This window comes from Choloepus didactylus, chromosome 1 (genome assembly GCF_015220235.1).
Source record: "Choloepus didactylus isolate mChoDid1 chromosome 1, mChoDid1.pri, whole genome shotgun sequence".
Classification (NCBI taxonomy): Eukaryota; Metazoa; Chordata; class Mammalia; order Pilosa; family Megalonychidae; genus Choloepus; species Choloepus didactylus.
In genome coordinates, this window is record NC_051307.1 from 16321124 (window position 1) to 16333703 (window position 12580).

The 12580-nt window shown below is 39.2% G+C and overlaps 1 protein-coding gene across 6 annotated transcripts in view; it reads left to right on the forward strand.

Annotated features, from left to right (window-relative positions):
* The first annotated feature begins 562 nt into the window (after window positions 1–562).
* The window catches only part of SCAF4 (SR-related CTD associated factor 4), a 62245-nt gene continuing 50227 nt past the window's right edge, over window positions 563–12580 (forward strand). For 3 of the 6 annotated variants that reach the window (XM_037832620.1, XM_037832653.1, XM_037832636.1), the window contains exon 1: window positions 564–1031. In XM_037832620.1, the coding sequence (XP_037688548.1) occupies window positions 1002–1031 (30 nt within the window). In that variant the 5' untranslated portion in view covers window positions 564–1001. Of the gene's footprint in view, window positions 1032–5481; window positions 6502–12580 lie in introns of those variants that run through there. The other 3 variants (XM_037832662.1, XM_037832628.1, XM_037832642.1) reach the window with 2 other exon arrangements.

Sequence of the window (12580 nt, forward strand, 5' to 3'; positions counted from 1 at the left end):
ATATCAAGGTTTCGCCAATCCCCTCCACCAGTGGTGCAAGGCGGCGCAGGGCTTCCTCTAGGCCTTCATGTCCTTCTTGGTGTTTCAGCTCGGCCGAATAAACCCACACAATTAGAACAGACACAGGGCTGCATCTGCAGCGGTTTTTTGTTTTTTGTTTTTCCAGTAGAGTTCACAGAAGCCTGTAAAGGCACAGCCAGGGCACTGAGATTAAATCCTGCGTCCTTTGTCCGATGTCGCGGGGAACAGCTCGGTGTCCGCGGACTGGACGGGTGAAAGGTCTGCTCGGGCAGAACGGCATACAAAAGTGCACCCGGGAAGCGCCGAGTCGAACAGGGGCGCGCATGTGCGCGGGTCTGGATGGGACCAGCTTCCCGGCCCCGGGCTCCCGCGCTCCCCAGCGCTCTCCGCGCCACTCTGAGCCAAGCCTGCCCCGAAGCCGGCGGGAAAGCGCCGGTCGTCCGGCTATCACGTGCCAGCGGCCGGGCGCGCGGCGCGGCGGGGCGGGGCCAGCGCAGGCGAGGCGGGGCGGGAGCTGGGCACAGGAAGCGCTGGGAGGCCCGAGCTGTCCCAGGGTGCCCCGCGCGGCGTGGACTCAGGCCGCTGCCGCCATCCCGCTGCCGAGGGAGAGAGAGGCCCTCCCGCTCGCCGGTCGGGGCAGTGTGAGCCAGTGTGTGAGGGCGCGGGGGCCGTGTCAGCGAGACGCAGAGCGCAGCCGCCACCACCAAACGGACATGTTGGAGCCCAGCGCCGCCGCCTCTTTTTCTTCACCCTCCGTACGGGACTGAGAAGGGGCCCCCCACTCCGCCTCTGCCTCAGCCGCCCGACCCGCCGCCTGGGCCGCAGCCTCTTCCTGCCCCGGCCCCAGGCTCCGCCGCTCGCCGCCTGTCCCCCACCCCCACCCCGTTTCCCAGGCCCAGCCGGTTCTCCGGCCCCGCTTCGCCGAGGCGCGAGGTCTATGTGACCGGCGGGCCCGGAGCAGCCGCCGCCGCAGCGCGAACATGGACGCCGTCAACGCCTTCAACCAGGAGGTGAGGGGTGCTCGGGGCAGGGGGGTGCCGGGCCTGCCGTGAGGGCCGGGGCGCTGTTTCTCCCGCCGCCGGAGGGTTTCAAGCATTGGTCGGGGTGGGGATGCTTCCTGCCCGGGTTCCGGGCCGGCGGGGCCTGCGCGGAGCGGCCTGGGGCCCGGGAGAGGTCGCGGCGGCCCTAGGAACTGACCCCACACCCCTCCCCCACCGCCCGCTCCGGGGCGGCGACCTCGGGCGGCCCCCCTCACCCCCCGCCGGCTTCCCCCAGCCCGCGTCGGCGCCGGTTCCTCTAACTTCACCCCTTGAAGTGTCCAAAGGCTCTCGCTCTCTGCTCCCGCCCCGTTATTAGCTTCGCAGTGCCGGGAGCCAGCAAGGGTCTAAGAAAGCGGTGCAGGCGGGCGAGTGGGGTTGGGGGCGGGGAAGCGGGAGCATCTGCGGGTCGTGGGGCTGGCGGAGCGGCGGCCTCGGTTCTCCTGTTGCTCCCGCTGCCGCGCGTCGCGGCTGGACTCTGATCCCGGGGTCGGGGAGGAGTTGGAGAGGGTGTTCACCCCTCTCCTCCGGGATGCGAACAGCTGGGAAATGGGGTTAATAAATGGACGGGGGCTGGCTGCTTATTTCGAGTAGTGAACATAACCCTCTTACAGGCTCTGTGGCCTCAACGTGACACTTCAAAAGTTGAGTGAGGAAAGAGTATTTGCTCCGCCTTAGTCCGCTAGAAATCCGGCGTTGGCCTCCAGTCCCACCACCCCACCCCCCTTCCGAGGTAGTTAATCCTCCGCTCTTTTCTAGGGAACATTTACATGTGAAAACCTCCCCAAACCGGGAACAAAGCTGTCTGCCGCCTTAAAGCTCTAGTTCTATCACAACTGATTCCAGGTGCTGCTCTTGGAGAGAAGCGCCCAATCGATTGGGGTTGGGAGGACGACTTGACCATTGATGATTTAAAATGCAGTTACAGAATTAACTATTGTTTTGTGTTGAGTTTAATTTTCTTCCACTAAAGATAAACCAACTTTGAGAAAATCGGCTGTAGTACTTCGAGATGTCTTGATAACGGCGTTGAAAAAGCTTCCTGCATCTCACACTAAGATTTTTATAGTTCTGTTTATATGAGAATTGTGGTGCGGTAATTTTCCTTTCCATTTGTCGTGCCATAATGAGACCCTCCAGTTATGCCGCAGTTAAGACCGTTTATTACCTTAAATTACTTCAGAAATGATTTGTTTTCAATTAATGGGTAGGTAAACTATCTTAGCAGTACTTGCAGCTGGTATTGAACCGTGTCTTGCAAAGTTCGCTAGTGATGATTTTCAAAGTAACAAAATATTTCCTAATTTTTGATGGTCAGAGAGTTTGTGATAATACTCCCAAGTATTTCAGGTTTGAAAGTTTACTTTGTTTACTGAAGGTATAATTCACTGGAATGTTGGTTTGGTGAGGGCAGGGCCTTTCTATTCTCTTAACCTCACCCAACAGGTGCTCAGTAAATACTTGTTAAATGAATGAATATTAAATAGGAATGCAGATAAATTTTTTACAAACTTGAAGTACATTTCCCTCCCCAAATAAAACCTAACTCTAGAATATTTTAATGGCCATTTTTAATGAACAAGGAAGAGGATTTTTAGTGTACTCGATCAAAGTATGTAATTCTGATTTAGGTATTATGGAAGTGGATGTTACACACATTATTAAGCAAAGTGTCTTTTGTTGATCCTGAAAATGTGCAATCCATCAACTGTTTTTACTTTGAAAAAGCAAAATTAGGAATGTTATTGACTTTAAAGGGAAAGTGATATTTTAACCTTTTAAAAAGGGCAAAATGAAAATTTTCTTATCGTTGCTCATTTTCCTCAAATAATTTTAATTTCTATTCCTAGTCTTTGTTTGATGAACTTAAAATTGCATTGTGTTAGGTTTATGTTCTGAATTCTAGTTATCTTCAGTTAAATTTAAACTTTTATTCTGGAGAATTCAGTCTGACTTCAAAATCTGTTTTCTTATGCCTTCTTGATTTGTAGTGCTTCTGAACTATTTCTTCCCATTCGTGAAATGTTACTGATTAGTTCTCCCTAGCCTGGAATTGTCTAACTGTAATCTTCATTTAGCAAACATTTGCGTGCCTGCTCAGCTGCAAGGCTGTCTCCTGAATACTGTGGCACAGTGAGTGGTCTCTGTTCCAAAGAGACCAATCTAACAGGGAACATAAGGCTTAAGCAAATAGCTTCAATATATGACAGAAAGCTTCTTAAATAAAGAACTGTGAGTTAGCCGTGGACAGTCAGTGAAGACTTGGGAAGAGAAAAAGGTATCAATTTTAGGATTTAAGAAGGTATGAGCAACAGTGATCAAAGGACAAATTGCTGAGAAATAAGTGAGTAGTAGTTTGACCGGGAAGGCTACTGAAAACAAGGAGGTTATGAAGTAAGGTTTGGGGCCTGAGATTTACAAGTTTCATGGCTATCTAATGTGTTTTGCTTAAACGGTGAAGATTTTGAGTAGCTGGATGATATAATCAAATTAATTCTGCTTGATTGTAGTAGTATGTAGGATCTATTGTAGAAGGCAGAGATTTGGGGAAGGTTGGCCAGGTGGGGACTGGGTTAAGAAAAGCAAGTAGAACTTGAACTTGGCAGGCCATAATGGGAAAGTAGAGGAGGGGAAGAGGATGTAGGCCAGAGGAATCCATGGACTTGGCATCAGATGGGGTTTTAAACTCCACTTGCCCCTACATTCTGCGTGCTAGGAGAGCGGTGGTGCCATTAACAGAAGACAAGCAGTCATAAAAAGCAGATTTAGTGGAGAGAAAAATGTGTTTTTTTTTTTTTTTTTTTAACAGATTGAATTTGAGTTATATGTAGAACGATCATGTGGAAGTTTTGGGCAAGGGGTTGGGCATGTAGAACTCAAACTTGGAAGCAACCAGGAGATTGAGGGAACATCTGGGAAGCATCCTCAGATGTGCCCTGGAGGAAAGTGAGAGGGGAAGAGAAAAGGGCTTAATATTTTAATAAGCATCTGTGGCATGTCAAGCATTTTATATATACATATCTAATTTAATAGTCTCGTACTTCTGCCTAGACATCCATTAATAGATGAAGAAACTGGTTCTTAAAGAAGTTAAATAATATTACGCAGGGGCCCAGTTAGCTAATGTTAGACCTAGGATTTGAATGTTGCCTCTCCATCTTAATTGCTGCCTAATATTTTGTCAGCGGTTAAATACTTAAGGAAAAGGTCTTTGAAATTCTTGGGGTTAACAGGAAGTGTAGTTTAGGGGTTAATAGTAATGGGAGATAAGGAAATATGTGGAACTATGCAAAGTAGTCTTTTGAGAGGTTTGGTAGTGAGGAATTAGAGTGAAAAGTTACCTTAAGGATGAAGGGAAGGAAGAGGGGTTTATGTGTTTATCTTGTATATGTGAAGGTCTCAGAGTTGGTAAGTGGTATTTAAACCCTGCCCTCTGTTAGATGAGGGTAGACGCTTGGGCTTGTTGGGAGAGGAGGAAGTAGAAAAGTATAGTTAAAAGCTGCAAGATGGGTTAGTTAACTTGGAGCAAAATTGTGGATAAGTGGAAAGGGACAGATTGGAAGCACAGTTAAAAGAAGAGATCACTATCTCGAATACTGAAGGGAAAGGAGATAAGAAAGATGAGTTATTAAAGACACCTACCTATTTGGAGGACTTTTATGTTGACACTGTATAAAAGTGTTGTGAAAGATGAAAAGATGAGTGGAAAGGAATCAGTTACCAATTATGGCCAATACTTAATTGTATTCTGCTGTGTTGTATGTACACTCCTTAATGTGAAGAGTTTGGTACTTAGTAAAAGTTTGTTGAATGAGTAAAAGTTATAGATTGGACCTTTTAACCATTGGTTGCATTTTTAGCCTTTAATCTTCTCAATCCAAAGTATTTCTTGCCGCCCCCCCCCCCCCACTATTTTTACAGCAGCTACTATTTTAAGGCATCTTATTAAAGTACAAAAAATAGATAACATCTATATACTTGCCACAAGAATTGACATTTGTTATTTTTTTTGCGTGTATTCATTTTAAAAATAAAATACAAATAAAGTCATCCCATCTTCAGTTCCATTCCCCTGTCTAGTCAGGGCAGTCAGATCATGAATTGGGTATCAGGCTCTCTGGATCATAAACAGTATATAATATCCTATGTTTTGATATACATGAGTGATATATTGTACATATTCTGCAATGTGCTTTTTTTAAAAGTTCAAACATTAAGATTTAATTCATTTTTATAACTGCTTTGTAGTATACCATCATTTGAATAAACCATATTTTATCTGGTTCTCGAATTAATGAACATTTTTTTCCTCATTTTTTCACTGACAAACATTGCAGTGAACTTTCTCGTTGCACGTGTGTGTTCTCAAACTTTTTGGTCTAAATCCTCTTTACATTGTTAAAATAAATTGAGGCCCACAGAGTGGTTGTATCTATGGGTTATATCTATTGATATTTACCATAATAAAAATTAAAACTGAGGAATTTAAATATTAATTCCTTAAAAAGAACAATGAACCCATTATATGTTAATACAAACAACATTTTTAATGAAGATAACTTTTATGACAGATAATGAGAGGAGTGGTGGTGGTTTACATTTCTGCAGATCTCGTAAACTTCTGGTTGCTAAAAGCTGGATCCTCATATCTACTTCTTCATTCAGTCTCTTGTGATATCATATCAGGTAACTTCTGGAAACCACTGCTGTATGCTTGTAAGACAATGAGAGTGAAAATGGAAAAAAATGTATTCTTATTAATAAGAAAACAGTTTTGCCCTCACAGACCAATGATTAGGGACTTAAGAACCTCCTGGGGGTCCTCATACCACTTTTTGAGAACAGCACTAGTGCATGGGAAGCTGAAATGATGTGCATGTGAGGCTACTTTAATGCACAGGAAGAAAATATTAGTGCTTCTATATTCTTTTATCTTTAAAATTAGAAATTAGGGTTTAGGAATACTAAATGTATGAATTAACACTGGTACGCTTATCCTCTCAGGCTGGGCTGTCCATCTTGAACCACTTTGCTATCCTGAAAGAAGAGTCAAGTGTCACATCGCAGTGTGGTGTCACATCGCAGTGTGGAGCTTGCTGCCCCTGCATATTCCCACTGGAAATCATTCTATAAGACTATTGTACATTTTGCTTGTTGATTACTAGGTGTGATTGTTTTCTAGAATCTAGATCATTTGATGAAGTTACCTTGCTAAGTATTTTTTTAACTCGCACTGTTCCTCTTTTTTGTTGTTAGCTTTTGATCCTTCCCTTCTTCACTGAGAGCTCTATCTAAAGAAGTGAACAAAGAATTGAAAAAGTTCTTACTGTGTGGAAGACATATAGAGCACCAGATCAACGATTGAAGTAAACAGGGAGGAATCTCTTGCCTCAGTTTACCATGCTATGCTATTATTTCAGGAGTTCGGGACACTAAAAAAAAAGTTGGTTATAGTTTACTACTTCTGCTCTTTCTTCACTTTCAGGGAGTTATTAATTTCTGACAACAGTAAGAGTCTGCTCTGTGGTGACTGGGCTAAAGCTCCAGCTTTTAGAGCAGCATTTATCACTGATAGTCTTCTTGAAAATATCCTCCTCCCTAATCCATCATTTTGTTTAGTGTTCTGTTTCAGAAAAAATTACCTGGACACACGATTCAGAATTGATTCTGAGAAAAATTGGAATGATGGAAAAGGTAGTTTATAAATCTTGGAAAACAGAATTCAGCATAAAATGTACCTAATAGAAAGTTGACAAAATGGTAGTTGCTTTTGTTTTACTGGATATAAGTTGTAGATTATTTTCCTCTGCCATGGAGCACAAGTGAATATAATTTACTTTTACATTCCGGCTAACTTTTCTGTAGATGTAGAGATTTCTGTGAGTATCTACACATATTAAGATTTCATACCTTGACAGCATGGCAGGACGAAAATTACTCATAACAATTTATTGAGATTAGTTGAATTTTTTTTTTAAGTTCACAGCAGCAGCATTCAACTTTAATAATAAGCTGAAATGAAACTATACAATGGTATCATATATCTAAAACAAGCAGCTTACCTATTAACAGTTTAAAATTTGGTAACATTGGTTGGTTAATTATTGCTTATTTTGTTCCTGTTGAACCATAGGAAAGGTAAAGAGATGTAATAGTTAAATTTGCATTAGGATTAGACCTTACCAAGATCTTTTGACAACTTAGACTAGGAGAGACATGCCTAAATTTTGTGTTAATATTACAAAGTGTAATTAACAGTGTGCTGTCATAACTTTTTTTGATAACTAGATATCCCAAGCAGTTTTATAATTATACCCTGATTGCCCTCTTATTGTTCAATATTTGCATGGTATATAGATTACATTTCATTGCTTTACAGTTAGAGCTCTATTGGTGCTTGTGAAGACTTGGATACCTTGAAGTTCCAGTGAAATATTGTACAGGTTACTAGTGTATTCAGCAAGAAAACAAACGTAACTCAGGAGTGGCGTTAAAATTCAAAAGCCAGGGTTTTGACTGGGGGCCTCCAGTGAAAAGTGGAGAGCCACCCAAGTTTTAATTTGTGTTTGGAAAATTGGTGGGTTTTGATGTAAATCCATGTGGTCAGTAATCCCAATTGCAACAGACAATAGAGGGCAGTGTTGTACCTAGCATATTTGATGTCCAGAGCAGATTTTTCCCGCCTCTCTTTTTAGCACATCCCTCCTCTACAACAAAATTATTTTCAGAAATAATTATGAAATGAAATGAAGAATAAAAACAGCCAGATAAGAAACTTGAACTTCATTCTTTTGTATTTATAAAATCATGCCAGTTACCAAAATAATAAAACACATTACATTGGGAAAAAGTAATGGATTTTTATTTTTCATCAATTGCAGTAATATATATTTTTTGAAACAGGAAAAACCTGCACACTGGTCTTTCAGAATAATGAAGGATAATCCAGTTTCTGTTTAGACCTTAACTTCTGCAGATTTGTCAATTACTCTCAAAATTGATCATCTTCTCATAGTCATGTTCAGTAGACAGGTAAAAATGGATTTATCCATCTATCTTCATCCATAATGTATTGAAGAGCACTTCTGTTAGTTTTAATTACAAAAAAAGTTTTACATAAAGCAATAAATAGACAATAAGGAAAGTCTTAAATGTAGGGGTTTAAGAAATTTATAGAGATTTGCCAAAAATCTTATATCATAATAAATTCTAGAAATTATAATGCTTCTTTCCATGTCTTTTTTCAGCATGATTCTAGTGACTTTAAAATGTCTCCTCAGTTAAAAACAAAAATTTTTTTTAATGTTTTCACCGGAAAATCCAGTATAAATTTTTATTATATTTGGTAAAACACTTTTGAGGTCCTATGTAAATGTCCATTCCTTTTTTGTTACCTAATAATGGCCTTCTCTGTAAGTTTTGTTCTTGGATCTTCAATTTTCAAGTTTGTGTTTTACTGTAGCTTTACTCAAAGCCAATTCTGGCTGTTCACAGATATGTCTATGTCTGATTAACCTCACCTAAATCTTCATACCAGAACCAAAAAGATCTCTGAGAAAAGAAAAATTGCACACAGCCATCATGTTGTAAATGTATTGTTTAATACAGGAATTTATATAGGTACCACAGGATCGGAGACATGAACTGATGAGAGCTCAGGCAATTTTGAACCTCTTTGAACTTATTCTCCAAAATGAGTATATATAGCAGATCCCCATGTGTTGGGCTCCAGCCATGTAACTGCCACGTGAAATAGATATTGTTAAAGCCACAGCAATTGTTTACAGCTTAGAGTCTCAGTTAACAAAATATTTTTGGGGAAGGAACCTTTTATCCTTGATGTTATTTAGAGTTGTCAGTGCTTGGTAATAATAAACTGACCTTATAGTTTCATTATTGTATTTAGAGTCTTTAGAAACAGTTCACTTAACTGCCTACACCTGGGTAGACTGCTCCTGTTGCCTTCCTCTAGGTATGCTGTTGCTTTAAGTCTGTAAATCTCCATCTACAGTATCCTCAGTATGTCTGTATGCACCTTAGCACAAGGATTCCACTTCATTTCCTCCTTTTTACTTTGTATGTCAGAGCTAAGTTTTAGATGCCTAAAACTTAGGAATGCCTAAAGGAATCCTACAATATGGAAATTTACTGTAATGTATCTTTTAAGCCGTAAGGAAATAGATAAATATTCTTAAACTTTAGTGGCCATATGTCTCTTAATTAAGAGTTGTTGAATGATAAATCACTTTAGAAGTGTCAGCCAAGTTTGGGGTTCAGTTGGAGATAATGTCCAAATTTTCAAGAAGGCCTTTTACCATTTTCTAATTTTATAAATATAAGACCATGTTTTATAAAGTTAATGTAAACTTCAGAAAGTTAGGTTTTTAAAAATATATGTATGAAATGCCCAGAATACAGACTAGGCAAAAGAGACAGAAGGTAGATTATTGGTTGCCAGAGGTGGGGGTGGGGGGGGTGAAGAAAGGGGAGTGACTGATAATAAATATGGGATTTCATTTGAAGGTGATTATAAAAATATAAAAGTCATGATGGTTGTACTATTCTGTCAGTATACTAAAAACCACTGAATTATGTACTTTAAGTGGGTGAATTTTATATGAATTATATCTCAAAGCTGTTAATAAAGAACAAAAAGATTAGATTTTAACAAACCATTTTTATTGTTTTGTTGCTTGTTCCGATTTTCTGTCAGATTGGAAACTATCTCCAGTAGCTACTGAGTGGTTTTGTAAATTATTTTGTTCTTGAATCCTAAGGTTGTTCAAAGGATATCTTTAGTTTTTACATGATATTTTAAGAAGAAATCCAGTGAACAGTTCAAAGGAAGGACAAGGAAAAGAATCCTACTTTGGCTTCTTAAACACCAACCAGGTGTCAGCTAATGGGTTAGAGTTAGGTGTGTTGTTTTTTGTCTATGCATTCTTTCCATTTTAAGGTAAAGGAAACTGGAGAGGTGGTACAAATTGTCCCAGGTCAAAGTAGAAGTTTGGAGATTTGACTCAAGCCCATTCTGAACCCTGTTCATAGCTGCACAGGCCTGGTCTGTGGTTTTTTGATCAGTGTCCACTAGATCATTTATTGGGGGTGGGGAGGGGAAGGAGTGTCACTGAACAACTTTTGTGGATATTGTATATTTAAAGCACGGTGATAAGTACACTATCAAAATTATGTACTTTAGGAAGAATTATGGCTTCTTTTACTAGTTTATATTCAGAATTCAAATTTTTAATTTATTAGAGGCTTACTTTTGATTTTAGTTCTATGCTTGTGCATAGATCTAGTATTTACAATGCTGTGGAAATAGCTGGATTTAAATACATAAACTAAAATGTATTATTTTAATTTTTTTCTTCTAATCTAATAATTTTAAATTCTAAAACCAACTTATTTAACTCTGAAATCTGGGGGAAATATTTAATTCACAAAATGTTTTACAGCCAACTTCTAGGGGACACAGATTTCACTAGTGAGACATAATAATAAAACTGATTTTGAAATCTGGCATCTGTGCTACTAAACTAGAGCTATGTCATGGATTAAACATTTGCCATTTCCTAAAATCATCTGCTGGCCTTTTTCTTGAGTAAGTGAAAAGGAAGGAGTTGTGGAGTTCGGTGAACCAAAATGGAGGTTAAGGAATGGAAAATGACCTGTGTGAAAAGCTTGAACTGAATGAGTTAAAAAGCCCTTGGGAGGGAAGCAGCCTTGGTAAGGCCTTGAAAGGTGGACTTAAATGAAGTTTTTAGGGCCTATTTTATAGGATAAGTTGTCAGAAATTAACTACTTAGAAAATTAGTTCTGCCAGCAGCAAATGGTAACAGAAGAAGGTGTTGATTATATAAAGTCTAGGACAAATTACAACTAAGTTTAAAAACTGTTTACTCTATTACTTGTACTCTACTTTCTAAATTTTTTTAATTCACTTAAGTAGTTAACCCAAAAATGATTTTGTGTTTAAACTTAAATGTGTGTATTTTTTAAAACATTTTTCCAAATTCTAGAACTAGGAGAAAGTCACTCAGTTTGTGGGAAAATGTGATAAGGCAAAGAAATTTAGGAAGAAGTAAGTATTAAAATACTTCAGCCCCTTGAACTTGAGACTGTTATGTGCAACTTGTAAAAATATCTGGTTTTGAATCTTTAGAAATCTGAGGGGTGATATTTATGGAGAAATAGAACTGATTTTTTGTTTTGTACTGTTAAGTCAAACTGAAGACTGCTCAGTAGGAGCAAGGAAGCATGACAGTTTCTTTTTCCTGTCTCTTTGTTGAAAAAAGCCTTGCAAATTGTGTATTTTACAATGGGGTTATTTCATGTTGATCAGAGCTGTCTTGTCTCCATGCCTTCCTCTAAACAAGTGGAAAAGTGGCTAAATGTTTGCCCTTCAAAGGATTTGACTCGGGGGGTATAAATGGAATTTACGTATGAGTAAATTATATCCATAATTAAAGAGATGTTTTCTTTTATACCCAGATGTTGATTTAAAAATATATTTGAAGATGACTTCCCAAATTTGAATTTTACATCTTCAAGGGCTTCCAGTTATCGTAAGGATTTAAAGGAGAAATTTCTAAATCTTTTTTTTTTTTTAATTCAGTGTTTTCAGAAAGTTTTATTAAAGATTTTCAGATCGTTTATTTAAGCATAGAGACTATTAACTTCAAAGACAGTATTTACTCCATGGACAAATCATACATGATAATGATAACCATGATTTATCACTTAATTAAATTTATAATCAAAAGTTTGAGAAAGATACATTTTTGTATCTCAAGCACGCAAAGTTAAAGTTCATTTTTTTAACTCCATGAATTTTTATGTTTTTGTTTTAAAATTAGTGCAGATGGGCTAAATTTAAATTAGAAAACAGAGAAGAGTCCCACCTTTTAAATACCATTAACATTTTAGAATATTGCAGTCCCTTTTCCCCCTTCTGCTTGTGTTTGGAAATTTTTGTATGTTTACCAGATTCTTTTTTTTTTTAGCTGTTTATTTTGAAATTATTTCAAGCTAACAGGAAGGTTGCAAAAATAACAGAAAGGTAATTCAAAGAACTTAAATATACCCCTTACCCAGGTACCTAGATTTACCAACTTTTAACATTTTGTTACATTTATGATATTCTATCTATCCTTTTTCTCTATCCGTTTTCTAAACATTTTGAGAGTAGTTTGCATTACATCCTCCTCCTTTACCGCTTCGTACTTCAATGCATGTTTCCTAAGAATGAGGATATTCACTTACGTGACTACATTAAGTACACTTACCAAATTCAAGAAAGTTAATATTGATAAAATGTTTAGTCCATATTCCTCCCCCCCCCCAGTTGTCCCAATAATGTATTTTGGGCACTTTGTCCTCCATTTAGATCCAATCCAAGGTCATAAATTGCAGTTGATTGTCGTCGTCTCTTTAGTCTCTATTTTTTTCCCCAATTGTAGCAACAGATATACAACATAAAATTTCAGGTCTCAGCCACACCCAAGCGTCCAGTTCAGTGG